The sequence below is a fragment of the Trichechus manatus genome, unplaced genomic scaffold (genome assembly GCF_000243295.1).
Source record: "Trichechus manatus latirostris isolate Lorelei unplaced genomic scaffold, TriManLat1.0 scaffold00032, whole genome shotgun sequence".
NCBI lineage: Eukaryota > Metazoa > Chordata > Mammalia > Sirenia > Trichechidae > Trichechus > Trichechus manatus.
Window position 1 is genome coordinate 18726060 of NW_004443968.1, and position 22678 is coordinate 18748737.

Below are 22678 nucleotides of genomic sequence, written 5' to 3' on the forward strand. Positions count from 1 at the left end.
GTGTACTGCTGTTTCATGAGAAACTATCTGTTCTGTAAGCCTTCACCTGAAGTACAATAAAATATAAAATAAATAAATAAATAAAAATGTTTTCTGCCCTTTTCTCTCCTTCTGGGTTTTCTATTACACATATATTGGTGTGTTTGATGGTGTCCCACAGTCTAAGGCTCTTTTCATTTATATTTATTCTTTTAATTTTCTAATCTTTAGATGAATTTCTATTGAGATATCTTCAAGTTTGCTGATTCTTCCATCTTCCATTTCTAATCTCTTGCTGAGACCCCTAGTTAATTTTTCATTTCAGTTATTGTACTTTTCAATTCCAGAATTTTTACTTGTTTTATTTTTTGTAAGGTTTATATATTAGTATTCCATCTTTGGTGAGTTATTATGATCACACTTTCATTTAATTCTGTAAACATGGTTTTCTTTTGTAATTGAGCATATTTATAATAGTTGTGCTGGAGTCATTGCATGCTGAGGCCAACATCTGCCCTCCCCCAAGACAATTTCCATTGACTACTGTTTTTTCTTACTCTAACAATTCCTGCTTCTTTGCACTCTTCAAAATTTTTTGTTTAAAGCTACACATTGCAGAAAATACACTATAGTAACTTGGAATTCTAATTCTCCCCTGGGAGAACCCAGATAAATTTCTTGTTAGTCTGCCAGTGCTGAATGCTCCAACCAGTATCTCAGCCTCAGGCTTGTGGTAACATTAGTCACTGATGTTGCTACTATTTGAGAAAAATGCCCCAAGGCATTGGGTTTTTCTGTGTTCCGTTCCAAATTAAGTCAGTCTCCTCCATCAGAAAAGCTGCTGATTTTCACAGCCTACTCTTCCTTCTAGTATTACGGTGATGATGGAGCTGGTGAGGGAACGAGAATATCTCCAGGCTAATGCACCACAGACTCCCACTTTTTTTACTTAAGGTTTAGTAGCTTTTTCCTTGAATAAATGTGTCTCACTTGTATGCCTTTCTTTGATTTCCAGAGTACTGAAAGAACCCTGTGGTGTTGGATTGCAATTAGAGACATTCACATGCATATACACAAGTGCATAAACATAGAAATATTTAAGTGGGCATCTTGGTTTTTGAATACCATTCTCCAATAGAAAGACCTAGGACTCCTTGCAAAAGGAGGGTACAACAGGAGCGTGATACAGCTTGTGGTGCTAAACGTTAAAGATGTGCTCAAGTAATGATGGAGGCACTTCCGAAAGGCATAGGACCAACCTGAAGGAGCTCCCAGTGTCCAACTGTGGAGCAAATTAAGGAAAAAACTAAAAAATCATAACCCGTAGAATAAAATAAATATCTATGATTCCATACTTGTATAAATAGAAAGTTGAATAACTTAAAGGGGCAATGGAACAACTCTTTCTTACAATAGTATCCCAATTAATACAGGTAAAAAGGAAGTGATGAAAACAGAATGTCCTTTTTGACAAAAATCACATTAAATGCATGCAAGAGTCATCAATGGATACTAAAATTAAAGGGCAAAAGTTTGCTGAGAAATTATTTGAGAAATGGGATTTATGTCTCTTCCCATAAATTAGTTCTTAATAACAAAGGGAAAAATAAAGTTAGAACTGTTGTTCGTGGCAGACATATACCTTTACCAAGTAAACAAATTGCCATCATATATAGACATCATGAGCCCGCTGATACAATGCACTGAAAAAGGCATAAAGTCATTTCTATGATTTTTTTTGCCAAAAATGTATAACCTCAATATAATCATCATACCCAAATTGAGAGATACTTTACAAAATAACTGGCCAATACACTTCAAAAGCATCAAGGTCATATGTAGCCAGCCTCCAAGATATCCCCCAATGATCCTCCCCTTCTGGTAGTCCCATGTTTTTGTAGTTCCCTCTCATATTGTACCAGGTGTGGTAAGCAGAATTATAGATACCTGCCCCCACCCAAGATTTGCATGCCCTTGTGTATTTAAAAAGGAGCCCTGGTGGCACAGTGGTTAAAGCACTCAACTGTTAACCAAAATGTCAGCAGTTCGAACTCACCGGCGACTCCATGGAGAAAGATGTGGCAATCTGCTTCTGTAAAGATTTACAGCCTTGGAAACCCTATAGGGCAGTTCCACTTTGTCCTATAGGGTTGCTGGTGGGGGCAGGGGGGGGGTGTGTATTCAAAACTAATATAGATACTGTGGTGAAAAGACTTTGCAGACATAATTAAGGTTACTAGGGTTGTCTGTGTAATCAACAGAATGTGACAGAAGGAATGGTATGCTGCTTCTAGGATTAGTTTTTGGCTTGGTTCTCTCACTCTCTCTTGGATCATTCACTCTGGGGGAAGCCATTTGCCATGTCATGATGCCCTATGGAAAGGCCCGCATACTAAGGAATGGAAACATCCTGCCAACAGTCATGTGCCTTCTTAGAAGCAGTTCCAGTCCCAGGCAAACTTTCAGATGATTATAGCCCCAGCTAACATCTTGACTGCAACCTCCTGAAACATCTTAAACCAGAACCATCCAGTTAAGTCACTCCTAAATTCTTGACCCATAGAAAAGGTGAGGCAATAAATGTTTGTTGTTTTAAGCAGCTAAGGTTTGGAGTGATATGATATGCAGTCATAGATAATAAGTACATCATGAAAGAAAATCTGAGGAACTATTTTAGATTAGAAGAGATTAAGGAGCCATGATAAATACATTTTTAATATAGAATCCTGCACTGAATCCTGAACCAGATAAGGAACATGAATGTGATGACTGACAAAATTAGAATAAGATCTCTATATTAACTAACAGTAATGCACCAGTGCTAACTTTAGGCGTTTAGATAATTGTTCTGTGGATATGTTAAATGTTAACATTAGACGAAGCAGGGTAAAACGGGAATTGTGTGTACTAACTATTTTTGCAACTCTATAAATCTTAAAATCATTACAAAATAAAGTTTAAAAAAGAAAGACAATATCAATCTAAGAATTAAAAAAATTAGGATATCGAACCTTACAGAAAGTTTTTATAAGCTGTATTAATTTTAACTAAAGCACTACAATACGTTTTAATCCAATTTACCCATTTGGTTTTTTAAAAACGGTTTATATCTCTTACTACTTATTTTTGATCACTCATGTGTAATGTATAAGTTCATGTTTATTGTATTTGGCGCCAATAAGTCCTAGTCTAAAATGATGGAGCCTGTATGTGTTGGGGTGAACAGAAAACAGCATTACACTTCAAATTAATATCCAGTCTGATTTCTTTAAAGATATTGTACTGAGTATTTTGATAAGGCAAGATGAACTAAATATATCTTTTCCAAAACACATTGCCTTTGCAAGGTGTCAGATATTTCACAATCAATCATCTGCAACATGTATTCTACTCATATCAATCTCATATATTAATCTGCTATGTGTGGTATCTATTGTATGAAAAAATTCTACTACTATACCGTTCATAAAGTGATTTATATTGAATTAAATACATTTACTGAGGTACTATAAATAACTGAATTTATTAAATCATGTTTGCCAGGTTTAAAAGTACACTGATTTTCCCTTTTCCATCCATAAAATTTACTGATATTTATAAGCAGATGAATAATATTTTAAAATCTTTGTCATTTAATAAGGTTAAACACTTAAAACAGTCTGGTTTAATAACAGGTATGTATATATATTTTGTATAATTGTTGACAATAAAGAAATCTTGAAAGACAATCGATATAAAATTTTATTTACATTTGCCTCAAATACACATAACTGAATCAATTATATACAATTCTTTCAATGTGTAAGTTTTTACATTTGTATTTCCTACAGATAAAGAACCTAAAATGTTAACAGTTTTCAGACCCACATCCAGCTATATACAAAAATCACAGTAGGTCGACTTATAAATTCAAGCTTTCTGAAAAATCAGTATAAATTTTAAAAAAATACATATTATGAAAAATTTTACTTCTAAAAGTCGCCTATCAACCAATATAATCTAGATAAGTCCAAAATGATAAACTATGATTACAAATTACAGTAGTGTCTGTATTGCCTTATTTATGAGAGGTATTCTTTGTAAATATGCATATTATAAAGGACAGAGTACAACTCCCTTTAAATGTCGGAATTATTTTCACTTGAATTACTTCCATTAAAAACTATATAAAAATGTGTCACCTTATAAGGTTGAGTATGTTGAGTAAAATGTAACTCTTGATAACTAAGAATTATAATGAATGCCAATTATTTAAGGCTTGTTTAGCAAACTATTTCTATATATGGGGTGATTTTTTTCCTTCTCTAAATTAAGTGGCCCTAGACTAATATAGAAAACCCTAGTGGCATAGTGGTTAAGAGCCACAGCTGCTAACCAAAAGATCGGCAGTTTGAATCCGCCAGGTGCTCCTTGGAAACCTTATGGGGCAGTTCTACTCTGTCCTATAGGGTTGTTATTAGTTGGAATAGACTTAATGGCAATGGGTTTAGTTGGGTTTTTTTGGTTTGCTTTTATAGTTATTGTTTCATCTCTTGCTGTCATTTCACATTTCTATCAGTGATCTCTATCAGATCTCAGGATTCATCATTATTCTACAGCCACAAAATTCTATTCAATTCTTTCTTTCCATGTATAGAACACAGAAAGCCTAAAACTCCTTTAGCTTTGCTGCAACAAGAAATAGCATATAAAATGTGTGTGGTGGGGTGGAAGGGAGATGGCTCCTGAACTGAGGTATCCTACGTTTGTTCCCCGGCCTATCTTGCACTGTCCCTTTGCTTGATATTAATTTTCTGCTTCCCAGCTACCTGGATTTTTGGCTCCCCACCATTTTGGCTTCGAACTTCTTTTGTATTCATACATTCTTGGTTTGAGGAGGCCTCTCTCTCTAATTCCTGGCCGACTTCTCTAATATTCAAGTGTGCCAGCTTGCACAACTCCTAACTTATTACTTATCCTTGAATTTCAGTTTAAAAGCACTATGAAGTTCTTGAATCCTTGTTGGTCACAGACTACCAAATATAATTTCTTAAATTCTGTGAATTTATAGTGCTTCTGATCCTGGTTTCCTACCAAGCCTTTACTCTCAGCTTGTGTTATCTACAATCACTGTATGTAACATACTGCTGATAGGAAAAAGCTGGTAATGAATCTTAGTTAAATTAGTAACTTCATTTTATGAAAATTTCAAATGCGATCATCTCTGGGTTTGAACTGAAACAGACTTCCACCCTTTTCATAATCAGTAAAATTCCTAACCATTACAGAAGTTACTTTTCTTGATGTTCACTAATCTATCCCCTACATCTTTAGAACAGATAAATTTAACATAAGTCTAACCTGAATAAATGTAGTGAAGTTATAAATGTTATCATGTATGTGAAAGACTTCGACTCTGAAATAAACACCGTTAAAGACTGGGATTTAATGCTTTAATCAAATGACAATTAGAGATGGGCCATGGTGGTGCAGTGGTTAAGTGTTTGGCTGCTAACCAAAAGCTAGGCAGTTCAAATCCACCCTGTGGGGCAGTTCAACGCCGTCCTATAGAATTGCTATGAGTTGAAATCGACTTAACGGCAATGGCTTTGGTTTTGGGGTTTTTACTATGTGAAAAGCACAATTCTAGGTGTTATAAGTAATGTGCTAGGTGAAAAGTTTTTAAAATTAGAAAAATTAAATTACTAAGTAAATAAAGGTTGATCAATAGTTTGTCAAGAAATTTTTTGATGTCTGATTGGCATTTTACTGAAGCTGATACTTTCCTCATGGAAGACATAATTGAGTGATGCTATCACAGAATCATAAAAGTTAAAGGTTAAGAATCAGCATATCAACAAAAAACCTCCTGGAATTCTTGCGTTAAAGTGAAAACAAGTGTATACATTGCTGATATTTCTGTATTCCCTATATACTGGAACACAAAGAAGACACATAACCCACATTCTAAGAGCTCATTAACTCGCTGTGATAAATAAAGGCCTAACTAGTTATAAATTTAAAAACAAATTATGTTATATAGCTAGTTTTAAATTCATGAGCTTTAATAGTATTTCCTGAACACCGTCACAGAAACTTGGTTAGTTTAAATTTTTATACTATAAATTTGCTAAATAAACCCAAAATATTATCAATAATAATTAAAATAAAATAAGCTGTAAGAGAGAGAGAGACATACACTGCCCTTTTAAAATGTAAACTTTTAACTAATCATTGGCTTTTTTCTAGTTTAGTTGGTTACTAGTTGGGGATTGCAGAGCTGGACAATGAAAAATCAGTGAATGTGTACGTGTGTGTTTGAGGCTTTTAGCGAGCTTTGAAGGCACATGTCTGCTTCTTACATTAAAACAAAAGAAAATAAAATCTATAAATATACAAGGAACATATTCAATTATAAAACATCGGTTTTTAAAATATGATTGTCCTTATTGAGTAGATAATGCTACAATGGCACTGTGCATTCTTACAAGTCAATTTTCCAGCTGTAAAGTATCCTCCTCTCCTTCTATTTCAGCCTCCATTTCATGCTTTGTTGCGATCACATTCTACTGAAACAGTAGTCACAACTCCTTTTGAAATGACACATCTGTGTCTGATGGAGGTGGTCTATACAAAACGACTGCAAGCCCATTGAAGAAAATGGTGATAAATTTACAAGTAACACCTAAATAGAAAAATAAAAATTAATAGGCAGTTAGTCCTTTGACTATTACAAAAATTAATTCTCATTGAGAAATTCTTCATGAATAGGAACTCACTATTTTAGGGGGAAGGAATACACAGACATAATCTGTTTTAAAATTTTAAAACATCAGGGATTAAGGTAATATTTGTCAGTATATTCAAAAAATATTTAATGAACTGGTATTTACTTGCTTTCTAAATAATAAAAACATATAATAATTATTCCATTTTTTTATTATGATTGTGTAGTTTTATAAAATAAGTGTGTATAAAAAACCAGTTGCTGGTTAAGTTGACTCTGACTCATGCGGTCCCCTGAGCATCAAAGTAGATCTCTGCTCCACAGGGTTTCCAATGGCTGATTTTTCAGGAAATCAACAGGCCTTTCTTCCAAGGAGCTTCTGGCTGGACTCAAACCTCCAACCTTTCAGTTAGTAGCCAAGCATGTTGTATAGGATTAAATAAATCCATGTTCCATTTCTAAGTTTATTAACACATTAGCATATTTATAAATACTTACAAGCAACCATAAGTTAACGATAAAGAAAAATAGCTTATACCATGCTTGAACCTGAATAATAAGTTGAAGAATTTTCATGTACAATGGAAAATATTTCTAAAAATTAAAAAAGCTTTGTAATTCTTGGGGGAAAGCCTCTATGAGACATAGCATATTCAATACTCAACCAAACTTGCTTTTGATCAACTAAAAATATAAAACATTAAGGTTCACTTCAAAAGATTTTATTTGCTTTCAAAGAACTTCAGAGTTTGAGCTTGGCGGTATTAAGAGAAATTAGTTCTAGCCACTGTTTAAGTATTCTTAAGTGCCAGTCAAATAAAGTAGTTGACTCTTTTTGTTAATTAATAATATTTTATTTAACAATGTGTATTTGTAACACAAGAATGCTCATTTATCTAAACACTACTAGACTTAAGAAGGTTAATTACATAGGTCCTACTATCATGACTTTTTTTCTGAAAAGTTGAAAAGTGTATGTGTTTTATGCGGAAAAAAATTCTCAAATATCACTGAGTAGGAAAAGGAGAAACTCATTGCTCGTATCTTTTTGTCAAAAGGTAAAAACAATCAATTCAAAAAAATTTAAACATAAAAACATGAATAAAAATGGTTTTAAACAGTTAAAAGTAGTGGAGAAACTAATTGTGTCTAATCTAGTCAATACTTACTTACTCTCCCATCGTTTCTTTGGATTTACGTGTTTATTTTTCAGCGGATGTTTCATTACTTTGTCATTACAAATTCAGACAGCATACTCTGGGTTTAAATACATGTAACAATAATATGCTTATCTTGAGACATTTGCTAAAATCATTGCAATGAAAATTGCACCTTATTTGCATACATATGTAGCACAATATAAACATTTCCTTTCTATTCAGGATTTCTCATTTGTTAAATATTCTAATTCCTTTTTTTTTTTAATTTCCAATTTCATCTTGCAAGTACTTGCTCAACTGCTAACCTAAAGATTGACAGTTAGAATCCACTCAGCAGTACTGCGAAAGAATAGGCCTGGTGATCTGCTTCCCTTAAGACGGCAGCCAGAAAAACCCTATGGAGCAGTTCTATTCTGACACACACGAGGTCTCCATGAGTTGGAATTGACTTCACAGCAACCAACAACAATAGCACAGACTAGATGCATTGCTCTACCACCTTAATTTTAACTTTCATTTGTTGTTTAACCAAGGCTGTATACAGACTACCAATGGCAGAAAAGATTAAATATCATGGCTAACTTTTAAATTATAAAAAAGTTTCCTACGACTGACCTGCCTTAGAGCCAAAGGATAAGTCTCTACCTCAGCTCTATGTGCTTTCCAAAGTCCAGATACCTAGATGACAAACATTCTAGAGTTTGTCAGAATTCTCTTTTAGTTTTTTGGTGTAACTTCTAAAAAATTTTGAGGGAAATTATGTACAATTTAATTTGCCTCTATTTCAAGACAGCTTTACAAATACCATTCAAAGCCACTCACAACAGCTGAGCTCTGCTGCAGGATTATAGGATGGCCCTGATGTGGACTGACATAACGTAACAACTATGGCCTAAGTAATAATAACTTGCTTTTTCTTGACATCATCAATTAACTCTAGAGTTATCAAGAAGTTACCACTTACTTATTGCCACTAGCATATGGGCCATCTTGATGTTATTATAAACCCAGCAAGCTCCTTTAACTCCACATTCGTTAATATCCCAGAGAACACATGTGCTGTCAATTGTTATACCAAATACAATTGGCCCAGGTATTGTGCCTAGAAGAATAACATGTGAAATGCACGAGTAAAGATTACAGTTTATAATTAGTGATTTTTATATACATGGCTATACATATACTTTTATATAAAGAAAAAAACAGATGTGAATCTTTCCATATGCAAATTAATCAATTCATGAACAAGTCAAAGCAATATACAGAAACAGAGAAAACACTAAAATAAGTCTATGTAATTATATATTACTAATCGATTCAGCAATTATTTCAATAAAAATTTCTAGGATATATTGTGCTAACATTTAGTTAAGTAAATATTTTTAATTCACTGATTTTCTACTTTAATGGACGTGTCTTTGAAATTATCCCTCATATTTTTAAAAATCAAAATAAATTATTCCTGATGCACAAATAAGTCTGCTGAACTACAGTATATGTGTTATGTGTATGTATGTGTATGTGTGTATATACGGGTGTGTACATGAGAAGGTATATGTGTGTACACACACACGTACTAACATGACTAGGAGTACTACTGTCTCATACACATCTCCCTCGATGAGGCCAGGAGACACTAAACAACCACACAGTGAAGGAGTGTCCAATTTTTACAAATCAAATACATGATTTGAGGTGTTATTTCTTAGTCAAAGATTTCAGCTACATTCAGTCTATTCTTTCATTACCTGTAGCATGATAGATTACAGAAGTTCTAGACTGAGAGTTCTTTTTCCTAGTCTCATTTTCACTACTAATTGTGTCACTATGGGCAAATCCTTGCACCTCTCAGATCTTTAATGTACTCATCTGAATAATAAGAAAGGTGATTTCTAATGTTCCTTACGGCTTTTTGTTTTTAAGAAATGAACTTAATATTACATTTATTATGTTTCTCTCTTTTTTCTTATTCTTCCTATATATGGAACCTTTTAAATTGTTTCTTCCATCAATGCTTAACCAGCCACAATATGTACATCACAGTTTCGATTAAAACATTTTAACTCATTCTTCATTGCTAATGCAACATAATAGTATCACAAATAGAAAAAAAAGCAGAAAAGAAAGGAATTATGGCAACAATAAATAAGACTTTATCATAATTGATATTGTTAACAGATTTTATTTGAATACATAAAAATATGTAGTCTTTTACTATGCTCTATTAGAAATGTGTTGATGATAATACTTTAGATCGCAAATAAATACAATACACCCTCTAAGGTTATATTTGCAAGAGTAGAAACAACATTTAACCACTCAAGCAGGTGGAAAGTGAAGTCATTATTTTCTTATATGTTATGTAAATAATACTACATCATAAACATTGGAAAACAGTTTTCCTCAATAACAACTATGTAGCTTTCCACATATTTAAATTAAATATTTTTCTTGGCACATATCAAAAAAATGAATGAATCAATAAAATTAATGAATCAATAGTCAACAGCCACCAGTGAACTATGAAAAACAGCATACCCAGTAATCGGAGAAACATAAACTGTATTCCCAAAGCTAGAGACCGTTGCTTGTTATTAACACACCTGGAAATATTAAATATATATTAGACCAAAGATGATTGTATAGTATATTCACTTTTTGAGCAAGCTCATTTTTTATGCCAGCTTAGCATCTCTACATTAAATAAATGTGGTACACATGAAGTAAATTATTTGTAAGTGCTTACATACAGTTCAGTCCTTTTAGAATTATAAAAGAAAAGATACACTATCTGAGCTAAAATATTGTTAACAACAAGAAAAACTCATTCACCCCTATGAATTTTAATAAATGTAAAGGAAAAGGGCCATTCATTAACAAGACTTACTTTTGGCTGTCACTATTAGCTTAAGTTTCAGGCAAATAACTCACTCTAATTTGTACTAACTTAGAGACAGAAATAATAGGGCACAAATTTGAAGCAATGTAAAATGGTTGCTGAAATTCAATAGGACTCTATAAGAATCCTTTAAATAATTACTGTGGGCCAGTCAAAGACGAATGAGGTACAATGTCATCACATAAAAGAGAAAGATGTGAGAAAAAAGTAACTAACCAGTCTTTAAAAAAAAAAGGGTAAAAAGTTGAAAGGTGACTTAAATGATTTTTCAAAAATGAACTTCCAAAAGCATTTTCTTTGGTTTCTAAGTACCTCTGCCAATTTCCAAGTAGTGTAATGACAAACTGTTTAATATTTTTTGACAGAATCCCTAAACTTTCCATTTGTCAAAAAATATGTGAAAAGATAGAAAGTAGATATTAAGGAACAAAAGATTGAAAATATACAGAATGGTTAGAGAAGACAGAATGGCTAATTAGCCTACAGAGGGGCAAATAGGAAATATTTTCCTAAAGTGATACAGAAGGGTCTACCGAGGAAGAGCAACTCGTCACCAAAAAGCACAAAATACCTGTGACAGTTAACAGCCAGTTTCTTACCTGTTAGCCCAGTTTACAGAAAGGTTTTACCATCACAGCACCTCATGTATAAGCTAGAAAACATGTCATTCTGATTCTGGTAGATATGGGCATGATGATTAATTTTACGTGTCCAATATGGTTCCCAGTGGTGTGGCCAAATACTAGACTAGTTGCTGTTCCATAATGTAATGTAACGTAATGTAATGTAATCACATTCCAAAATGTAAATCTAACGTAATGTAATTAAGTCAATCAGTTGAAAAGGGAGTTTCTTTAGGGTGTGTTCTGCCTTCAGACTATAAGTAGATGTTTTCACAGAACTCACTCTCACTCTACACTTTGCACACTTTCTGTCACCTGATCTACAGATATTGGGTCATAAACCTGCAGGAGTCTCTACCTTACCACCTGACCTATGGATTTTGGACTTGCTAGCCCACAATCCTATAGGCTAATCCTGTGAAGTAAATCAGTCTCTCTCTCTAGATATAAACTTGTAGATATGTAGGGATAAAAATACATCTCACTGGTTCTGCTTCTCTAGAGAACCCAAAGACATTAAGACCTTTTGGTACCAGGCGTGTGAGTATTTCAGTCATCTTCAAATACAGTTGAATATATCTCCAGTTTACAACTGAAGCCTCATTAAAAAAAGCAGGGAAACTGACATCAAATAAGTGGTAGGTAGGCAATGTTCAGACACTTTCACGTACATGATCTCATTTAAACCTCATACATCTGGGCCTCAATAAGGTAGCTTATTGAATGCCACAGAACTAACAATCTTGTAAGGGCTGCTTTGGAATTGGAACCAATGGTCAATACAAACCCCAAACAAATTCTGATTTCATTTTCTCTTCACTCCACATGTTGCCATAAGGATTGCAAATTTTTCAATATAATACATACCTAAGGATGGACACAGTTATGGGAGTACCAGCCATAAAGGTAAAAATAAGAGTAACAAAGAAAATGCCAAGGAATATGGGCAAGTTTGCACACTGAGTTTCACATTTGCCAGGTTTAGCTTCAAAATAAAAACTTTCTGCAGATGTTATCTCTATAGTCCCTTCAATACAGGAACAGTTGTAATAGACCTAGAAATATCAGACATAAAAATACTGAAAATGTATACTTTGAGATATATGTTATAAATGATCATTTTAATATCTATAGACTAAAAAACCAAACCAAACCCATTGCTGTCGAGTCGATTCCAACCCATAGCAACCCTATATAAACTATGTAATATAAAAGAAGTTCATTGTTTCTCAGATTCTGTTTTCCCTGCAGTAGGAATATAAACTTTAAATGTATTCACTACACTTAAAATTATTAAGTATATATATATATGTGCATGTGTGTGTGTGTGTCTGTGTGTGTATAAAACCAAAACCAAAACCCAAACCTGTTGTCTTCGAGTCAATTCCGTATACACACTCACATGTATGTACACACTCGTGTGCTTAGTTTTATAGAAATATTTTCTTGCAATCGTTCTTGCAATCTATATTTAAGTATACTTATTTTGGTAATCTTCAATGTCCTTCTGTATAAGAAAAGGAATTCTATTTCATTTTGCCATACTTCAAATATTCAAGATGGTGATACTTTGTCATATAATTCTTAACATATCTTATTCATTGTGATCTCTTATAGTATATACTTCTCTCATGTCTCTTAAAGTTAAAAAATTATCTGCTAATGTGTAAAACATTATGTATTACTACTAATCTGACTATTATTTGTCCTCAAGACTTTTAAATTCAAAGATGTCACTTTGAGGCCTAAGGTGCACCTGACCCAAGCCATGGTATTTTTCTTTATTTTGATAAGTAGGTTTGTTAACTTTCTTTGTGGTTACCTTGAAATTTACCCTTATCTTCCTAGGTTTGAACCAATCTATTATTACTTGGTATCGCCTTGCCTTCCTCTCCATTACAAAGTTCTATATCTATACCATTTATTCCCTTTTTTATTGTTCTGATGTTGTTGTCATTTGCAGATTAACCTCTCTGGTTTCCTGTTCCAAATCTTTTGGTTTTGAATAGTCCCTGAGAGTTCATTTCCTAGGTTGGTATCTGGCTGGTATGATCCTGCCTCCTAGATTCAGGCTGTGGTCTGATGTTGTTTTTTCTCAAACTGAAGGACTCCTTTTAATAATTCTTATAAGTTTGGTTTGATATTTACGTATTCCCTTAATTTCTGTTTATCTGGAAATGTCCTAATTTCAACATCATATTTGAACAAGAGTTTTGCAGGATATATTATTCTTGGCTGGAAATTTTTTTCTTTCAGGGCTTTAGATACATCATCCCGTTGCCTTCTTGCCTACATGGTTTCTGCTGAGTAATCAGTGCTTACTCTTATTGTTTCCCCCTCTGTATGTGACTCTTGTTTTTCTTGAGCTGCTCTCAGGATTCTTTGTCTTTGATTTTAGGGAGTGTGATTATGATATGCCTTGGTGATTTTCTTTTAGATCTAACCTATATGGGGTTCATTGAGCTTCTTGAATGGTCAGCTTTTTATCTTTCATGATATTGGGGAAATTTTCTGTCAGCAGTTCTTCAACGATCCTCTCTGTGTTTTCCATTTTCTCCCCCTGTTCCGGAACTCTGATCACTTGCAAATTTTTGCTTTTGATTATATCCCATATTATTCTCAAGGTTTCTTCATTTTTCTTCGTTTTTTTCTTTTTTCTGATTTTTCCTCAGAGGTATAGCCAAATGTTTGTCTTCAATTTTACTGATCTTGTCTTCTATTGTTTCAAACCTGCTCTTCAGCCCTTTTATGACAGTGTCCATTTCCAAAATCATGTTGTTTATCTTTTGGATTTCTAACTGTTGTTTTTGTATGATTTTTAGTTGTGAATTTATTTTGGCATTTTGTTCCTGTATTGTTTTACTGAATTCTTCCACTGTTTTGTCTGTATTTTCCATTAATTTGTCTTCCTTTACCATGAATTTGTCTATTTTTTCCTCATTTTTGTCTGCTTTTTACTTCAACTCTTGGATAGCTCTGGATATTAGAGATTTGAATTCCCTATCAGGTAGTTCTAGTGCCTTTTCTTCTACTGGAAAGTCATCTAGTGTTTCATTTTGGATGCCTACCAGAACCATCCTATCCTGTTTTTTATATGTTTTGATATTGTCTGCTGTCTTCAGGACATTCAGTAGTTATTTTCTTAATTTATTGATTGTAGATTTGTTTGTTTCATCCCACTTTTTTGTTTTATTTGCTTACATCTGAGCAGGCGGGCTGTGCATTCTTTGTTTTTTGCTCATCTGTGGACACGATATTTTTCACCTCCTTGCCTAATGGGCAGGGCTAGTTTCTCAGCTATGGTGCAGCAGGTAAGGTCCAGCTGACGGGGAAGGGATGGGATGAGTTTTTTTTGCATGTACTGGGGCTGACAAGATGAGCCAGGTGTCAGTACAGGGCAGGTTCCGGTAGGCTGTGCCTGTGCTGCTCGGGAGTGCAATGTTCAGCACATGGTGCAGATAGGCAGGAGGGAGGGGGAGGGGAGATCGTAACGTATGGAGCTAGGATGGGTATGGGAAAGAAGAGAGGAGAGAGAAACAGGAGCCAAAAAAAGTGCTGAGGGAGACTGCTGTTGGAGTGGAGAGACAAGAAAACATGAAATGAAGAAAAACAAAAAGGAAAATTAAATAAATAATTTTTTTAAAAAATGCCCCAAGGATCCCATCAGTGCAGCTGCAAAGACCAGAGAACTAGCTCCCAAGATGCAAAGTACAGCCTAGCTAGAAGGGGTGGAGATGATACACAGTGCCAGGAATTCAGGAGACAGGAAAAGGAGGTAAGTACAAGGAGACAAGAAACCAAGAAATGAAGAAAAATAAAAAGGAAAAAAGAAAGAGAAAACAAGCAAAAAGAAAAAGAAGCTCCCAGGAGTCCTACCAGTGTGGCAGCACAGACCAGGGAAGTAGCTCCCCAGATGAGTGGCACTTCACAGCCTGTCAAGAAGAAGCAAAGATTGCACACGGAGTCAGGTGTTCAAGAGAAAGGAGGGGGAGGAGGTGAGAGGCAGGGAAGATACAAAAAGAGTCCAAAAAAAGTAACACCAGCAACAAAGAAATGGCAGTGAAGAAGAACCAGTGTCTCCCATGTCGCAGTAGCAGCCCACTGGGAAGCAGTGGATTGGCCCACCAGGAAGCATCAGATCAGCCCACTGGGAAGCTAGGAATCTGCCCACTGAGAAGCTGTGGATCGGCCCACTGGGAAGCCTTCGGTCAGCCAGCCAGGAAGCCACAGGGGAGGCAGAGCAGGGGGGTAGATGATGGGAAAGTGTGTCTTGCTGGTTACCAGGTGCTCTGTCTCCTGCTGGGAACTCTGTGAAGCTACTTTCCCATACTCCCTGTCTTCCAGTCCCTAACAGGAGTCCAAGAAGGTAGATCCATGCTGCATTACTGGTAACGGACCTCCGCTCGTAAATCTCCTTGCTCTCTGTTCTCTGTTAGTTTCTTATTCCATTCGGTGCTTGGTTGAGTTCTTTATCTCTTCATTTGATGCTTAGGGTTCCAAGATTGACATTTGTCTCTGTTTTACTTAGTTTTTCAGGTCTTTGCTGTGGAGGGACAGCGTGGTGCTTCTGTCTATAGCACCATGTTGTCTCCAACTCTCCAAGCCATGGTATTCTTAGTCACCTCATATGCATGTGAAAGCTGGGACAATGAATAAGGAAGACCAAAGAATTGATGCCTTTGAATTACAGTATTAGTGAAGAATATTGAATAGACCATGAACTGCCAGAATAAAGAACAAATCTGTCTTGGAAGAAGTACAGCCAGAATGTTCCTTAGAAGCGAAGATGACTAGACTTGGTGTCATGTACTTTGGACACGTCATCAGGAGGAACCAGTCCCTGGAGAAGGACATCATGCTTGCTAAAGTAGAGGGTCAGCGAAAAAGAGGAAGACCTTCAATGAGATGGATTGACACAGTGGCTGCAACAATGGGCTCAAGCATAACAAAGATAATGAGGATGGCACAGGACTGGGCAGTGTTTTGTACTACTGTACACAAGGTTGCTATGAGTCAGAACCAACTCGACCGCACATAACAACAACAATTAAAGATTAAATCTTTAAATTATAGATACAGTACAATAAAATTCTAACGGATTCTCTTGAACTGTTTAACTGTATAAAAAAGAAATAATATCTGAGTAAATTGATATGCATTTTAATGCAGAATTAAAAGTAAATTTCTATTTCAGAATAAATGAATGATTTGGACATTTAAAAATGTATGCATGGTATAGCACATATAATGAACAAATATTTATTAACTTTCTTTCATATACACAGTAGTAAATAAGAATAGCCATTCATTGCCTTCAAGGAGCTTAAAATACAGTTGAGGAAAAAGAAAACAATGTAAAAAGGTAAATATTTCAATACTACAACAGAAGTGATGTTACAAAGATGTATGTGAGTAACTGCCAAATGAATTGTTCAACAATAATTGCATCTGGGTTATGTGGGAGTCAGCTAGAGTGGTCAGAGGCTGTTTAATGGAGGAGGTGGGGCAGAAGGAAAGAATAGACACTGCGTAACTCCACCAGAGAGATCAAGAAGGTCACCCATCACAATACGTGATCACATTGCCTCCCTACGTGTAGGTAAAGTCACCTTACCTTTGGCTGTCTTTCTGAAACAGAATTTGTACAACCTGCAAAGCAGGGAGAAAAATATTGAACTCTATCTTCTCCACAGACAGGATAATAATATGATCGCAAACAGTTACAATTGGCGTTACAAGGAGCTGTCAAATTTCTCAGCTCTCCTGTCCTGTAAATAAATAAGAGAAAATTAATACATTGTAACTTTTAAAGAACAGTTCAGAAGCACTGTTATATCTTGCCATTAATTCATTAATTCATTCACTCAACACATACTTAATTACTGAATGAAAAAACAAACAAAAAATTTCTGCCTTCAACTTAGAGCTTAACTTCTTATGGGGGAAAGAAGCTGTAAAAACAATATTTACTTAGTATAATGTTTGTCATAAGAAAGGCAGAGTAAGAGAATAAATCAGAGTTTCTCATTTAGACCAGATAATTCTTTATTGTGTGGGGCTAGTCCTATGGATTGTATGATTAGGTTAGAATTATCCCTGGCCTCTACTCACTAGATGCCAGTAGCACCTGCCTCAGATGTGACAAATGAAAATATCTCCAGATTGCAAAATTTCCTGGGCAGTGAGTGAAACCAAACCCGAACCAAACCTGTTGCTGTCGAGTCAATTCCAACTCATACTGACCCTATAGCACAGGTTAGAACTGCCCTCATAGGGTTTCCAAGGAGCAGCTGGTGGATTTGAACTGCCGACCTTTTGGCTAGCAGCCAAGCTCTTAACCACTGTGCCACCAGGGCTCTGGGGAGTGAGGGAATGTGAAGCAAATCTGGCCTATTTGAGAACCGTGGGAATAGAGAATGGAGGGAAATGGGGGCTCTTTTAGTTGTAGTAGTCAGGGCTGGTACCTGTAAGGATGGGTACTTGAGCAGACATGCAAATCTCACTATCATAAGATTAGAAAATGAAATCCTTGCCTAAAAACCTGTTTACATATATAATTTAAAAAATAAGTTTTCAAGTGATTTAACATTTCGTAAATGTGTTTCAGAAGAGTTCCATTGCAGCATGTTTAAAAGTTACAGAGATTTTTGTTCCCAACATAACTAAACACAGTGTATATGTCACCATAAAAGTGACATTCTCTATCACATTCTCTAACACCAGGTCCAATCATAATAATAATAATAATAAGGTAGTAATTGGGGGAAAAAAAGAGAGGGACATTGTTGTTGATATTTTGTTAGGTGTCGTCGAGTCAGTTCCGACTCACAACAACAGAGTGAAACACTGCCCAGTCCTGCACCATCCTCGCAATCGTTGCTATGCTTGAGCCCACTGTTACAGCCACTGTGTCAATCCATCTTGCTGAGTCTTCTTCTTTTTCACTGACCCTCACTCTACTATGCTTGATATCCTTCTCCAGGGAATTGTCCCTCCTGATAACATGGCCAAAGTACTTGAGACAAAGTCTTGCCATCCTCCCTTCTAAGGAGCATCCTGGCTGTACTTATTCCAAGACAAACTTGTTTGTTCTTCTGGCAGTCTATGGTATATTTTATATTATTCACAACGCCATAATTCAAAGGCATGAATTCTTCTTCAGGCTTCCTAATTCGTTGTCCAGCTTTCACATGCATATGAGGTGACTGAAAACACCATGGCTTGGGTCAGGTGCACCGAAGTCCTCAAAGTGACATCTTTGCTTTTTAACACTTTAAAGAGGTCTTTTGCAGCAGATTTGCCCAGTGCAATGCGTCTTTTGATTTCTCGACTGCTGATTCCATGGGCATTGATTGTGGATCCAAGTAAAATGAAATCTTTGACAACTTCAATCTTTTCTCCGTTTATCATGATGTTGCTTACTGCTGGTCCAATTATGAAGATTTTTGTTTTCTTTATGTTGAGGTGTAATCCATACTACAGGCTGTGTAGTCTTTGATCTTCATCGGTAAGCGCTTCAAGTCCTCTTCACTTTCAGCAAGCTAGGTTGTGTCACCTGCATTTCACAGGTTGTTAATCAGTGTTCCTCCAATCCTAATGCCATGTTCTTTTTCATATAGTCCAGTGTCTCAGATTATTTGCTCAGCATACAGGTTGAATTACTATAGGGAAAGGATACAACATTGATATACACCTTTCCTGATTTTAAACCACCCAATATTCCCTTGTTCTATTTGAACTGCCTCTTGGTCTATGTATAGTTTCCTCATAAGCACACTTAAGTGTCCTGGAATTCCCATTTTTCACAACGTTGTCCATAATTTGTTATCATCCATACAGTCAAATGCCTTTGCAATGTCAATAAAACACAGATAAACATTTTTCTGATATTCTCTGCTTTCAGCCAAGATCCATCTGACATCAGCAATGATACCCCTGGTTCCATGTCCTCTTCTGAATCTGGCTTGAATTTCTGGCAGTTCCCTGTCGATGTACTGCTACAATCATTTTTGAATTATCTTCAGCAAAATTTTACTTGCATGCGATATTAATGGTACTATTTGATAATTTCCTCATTCTGTTGTATCAACTTTCTTTGGAATGGGCACAAATATGGACTTCTTCCAGTCAGTTAGCCAGGCAGTTGTCTTCCAGTTTTCTTAGCATAGACAAGTGAGCACCTCCAGACCTGCACCCATTTGTTGAAACACCTCAGTTGATATTCTGTCAATTCCTGGAGGCTTGTTTTTCTCCAATGCCTTCAGTGCATCGTGGACTTCTTCCTTCACTACCATTGGTTCTTGATCATATGCTACCTCCTGAAATGGTTGACCATCCACTAATTCTTTTTGGTATAGTGACTCTGTATTCTTTCCATCTTCTTTTGATGGTTCCTGCGTTGTTCAATATTTTGCCCATAGAATCTTTCAATCTTGCAACTAGACGTTTGAATTCTTTCTTTGATTTTTTTCAGCTTGAGAAATGCCGAGTATGTTCTTCCCTTTTGGTTTTCTAACTCCATGTCTTTGCACATTTCATTATGAAACTTTACTTTGACTTCTCAATCACCCTTTGAAATCTTCTGTTCAGTTCTTTTACTTCATCATTTCTTCCATTCTCATTAGCTACACTATTGTCACAGATTGAATTGTGTCCCCCAAAAATATCTGTCAACTGGGCTGGGTCATGATTCCCAGTATTGTATGATTGTGTAATCTGATGTGATTTCCTTATGTGTTGTAAATTCTATCACTGTGATGAGGTTATACTGATGAGGTTTACAAGATTAGATAGTATCTTAATCCAATCTCTTTTGAGATATAAAAGAGAGAAGTGAGCAGAGACACATAGGAACTTCATACCACCAAGAAAGCAGTGCCGGTAGCAGAACGCGTTATTTGGACCTGAGGTTCCTGTGCAGAGAGACTCCCAGACCAAAGGAAGATTGATGACACGGACCTTCCCCCAGAGCCAACAGAGAAAGCATTCCCCCGGAGCTAACGCCCTGAATTTGGACTTCTGGCCTACTGGAATATGAGAGAATAAACTTCTCTTTGTCAAAGCCATCCACTTGTGGTATCTCTATTATAGCAGCACTAGATGACTAAGACAACTATGATCAACAGCAAGTTTTAGAGTCTCTTCTGACATCCATTTTGGTCTTTTCCTTCTTTTCTATCTTTTTAATGACCTTTTGTTTTCTTCATGTTTGACGTCCTTGATATCATTCCACAACTCATCTGGTCTTTGTTTATTAGTGTTCAATGCATCAAATCTATTCTTGAGACAATCTCCCAATTCAAATGGGATATACTCAAGGTTGTACTTTGGCTCATGGACTTGTTTTACTTTTCTTCAGCTTCACCCTGAACTGGCATATAAACAATTGATGGTCTGTTCCGCAGTTGGCCCCTGGTCTTTTTCTGACTGATAATATCTAGCTTTTCCATCGTCTCTTTCCACAGATGTACTCAGTTTGATTCCTATGTATTCCATCTGGTGAGGTCCACATGTATAGTTACCATTTATGTTGTTGAAAAAAGCTATTTGGAATGAATAAGTTGTCAGTCTTGCAAAATTCTATCATGTGATCTCTGGTGTCATTTCTGTCACCACATTTCTGGACATATTTTCCAACTACTGATCCTTCTTCTTTGTTTCCAGCTTTTGCATTCCAATCACCAGTAATTACCAAAGCATCCTGATTGCATGTTTCATCAATTTCAGACTGCAGAAGTTGGCAGAAATCTTCAATTTCTTCATCTTTGACATTAGTGGTTGGTGGATAAATTTAAATAATAGTTGTGTTAATTGTCTTCCTTGTAGGCATCCGGATATCATCCTATCACTGATGGCATTGTACTTCAGGATAGATCTTGAGATATTCTTTTTACTGATGAATGTGATGCCATCCTCTTCAATCTGTCATTCTTAACGAAGCATACCATATGATCGTCTGATTCAAAATGGCCAGTACCAGTCTATTTCAGCTCATTAATGTTGATCTTCAGGCATTCCTTCTCATTTTTTATGATTTCCAATTTTTCTTTGATTCATACTTTGTACGTTCCACTTTCCAATTACTAATGGATATTTGCAGCCGCTTCGTCTTATTTTAAGTTGTGCCACCTCAGCAAATGAAGGTCCTGAAAGCTTTACTCCATTCACATCATTAAGGTGGACACTACTTTGAGGAGGCAACTCTGCTCCAGTCATATTTTTAGTGCCTTCCAACCTGACAGGTTCATCTTCTGGCACTGTATCAGACAATGTTCTGCTGTTACTCATAAGGTTTTCACTGGCCAGTTTTTTCAGCAGTAGATTGCCAGGTCCTTCTTCCCAGTCTGTCTTAGTCTGGAAGCTCTGTTGAAACCTGTCCACCATGGGTGACCCTGCTAGCATTTGAAATACAGGAGACATAGCTTCCAGCATCACAGCAACATGCAAGCCACCACAGCACAACAAATTAACACGAGTGTGTGTGGGGCGGGAGGAGGGATAGAGATATATAAAAGACGGACAAGGACAGATAAAAGGCCAGAAAAATGTTAGAACAAAAAGAGGAAAGGATAAAAAAGTAATCAGAATAAGAAGAGAGAGAAGATATTCCCTTTCCTGAATGTGTAACTTTCTACAGGCCACTATTCCAACACTCGTTTTGTTTTTTAGGGAGTTTTTTGTTTTATTTTCTATTTTTGTTTTGCTTCTTTTTTTGTGTGTGCTTTAGGTGAAAGTTTATGGTGCAAATTAGTTTCTCATTCAAAAATGTATGCAAAAATATGGAATGCTTCTTTGTGCAGAGGCCATACTAATCTTCTCTGTATCATTCCAATTATAGTGTATGTGCTGCCAAAGCAAGCACACTTGTTCTGTTTTATGGCAATTATCTGTATATCCACCCCTGTAGGGAATCACTCACAGGCAGGTAAATGCAATCAGTGCAAGCCTTCTGCCTTCATCCTCACCCCTCTTCTATCCCACCTTATTCTGAACTCTTTTATTACACAAAGGATAAGAGTGAGGAGGAAAGACCTGCCTAGGAGTGGCAGAGTCAAAATAAACATGTCCCTCAAAACCATTGCCATTGTATCAATTCTGACTCATAGTGGCCGTGTAGGACAGAGTAGAACTGCCCCATAGAGTTTCCAAGGCTGTAATCTTTAGAGAAGCAGCCTACCATATCTTTTTCCCATGGAGTGGTTGGTGGGTTCAAATCACCAACCTTTTGTTAGCAGCTGAGTGCTTAACCACTGCACCAGCGGGCTCTTCATGTCCCTCAAAGTAGCCCCTATTTCAAGCCTAAGGCTGTGGA

At 36.0% G+C, this 22678-nt stretch overlaps 1 protein-coding gene and 1 pseudogene across 2 annotated transcripts in view; both read right to left on the bottom strand.

Moving 5' to 3' along the window:
- Window positions 1-3702: 3702 nt before the first annotated feature.
- The window catches only part of SLCO4C1 (solute carrier organic anion transporter family member 4C1), a 71567-nt gene continuing 52591 nt past the window's right edge, over window positions 3703-22678 (bottom strand). The window contains exons 9-13 of one of the 2 annotated variants that reach the window (XM_004375051.3): window positions 16982-17135; window positions 12235-12422; window positions 10384-10448; window positions 8810-8947; window positions 3703-6643 (exon numbers count right to left, since the gene is read on the bottom strand). In XM_004375051.3, coding sequence (XP_004375108.2) covers window positions 6540-6643; window positions 8810-8947; window positions 10384-10448; window positions 12235-12422; window positions 16982-17135 — 649 coding nt within the window. In that variant the 3' untranslated portion in view covers window positions 3703-6539. The remainder of the gene's footprint in view (window positions 6644-8809; window positions 8948-10383; window positions 10449-12234; window positions 12423-16981; window positions 17136-22678) is intronic. The other variant, XR_002823833.1, reaches the window with a different exon arrangement.
- On the bottom strand, window positions 22128-22228 carry LOC111820289 (uncharacterized; annotated as a pseudogene).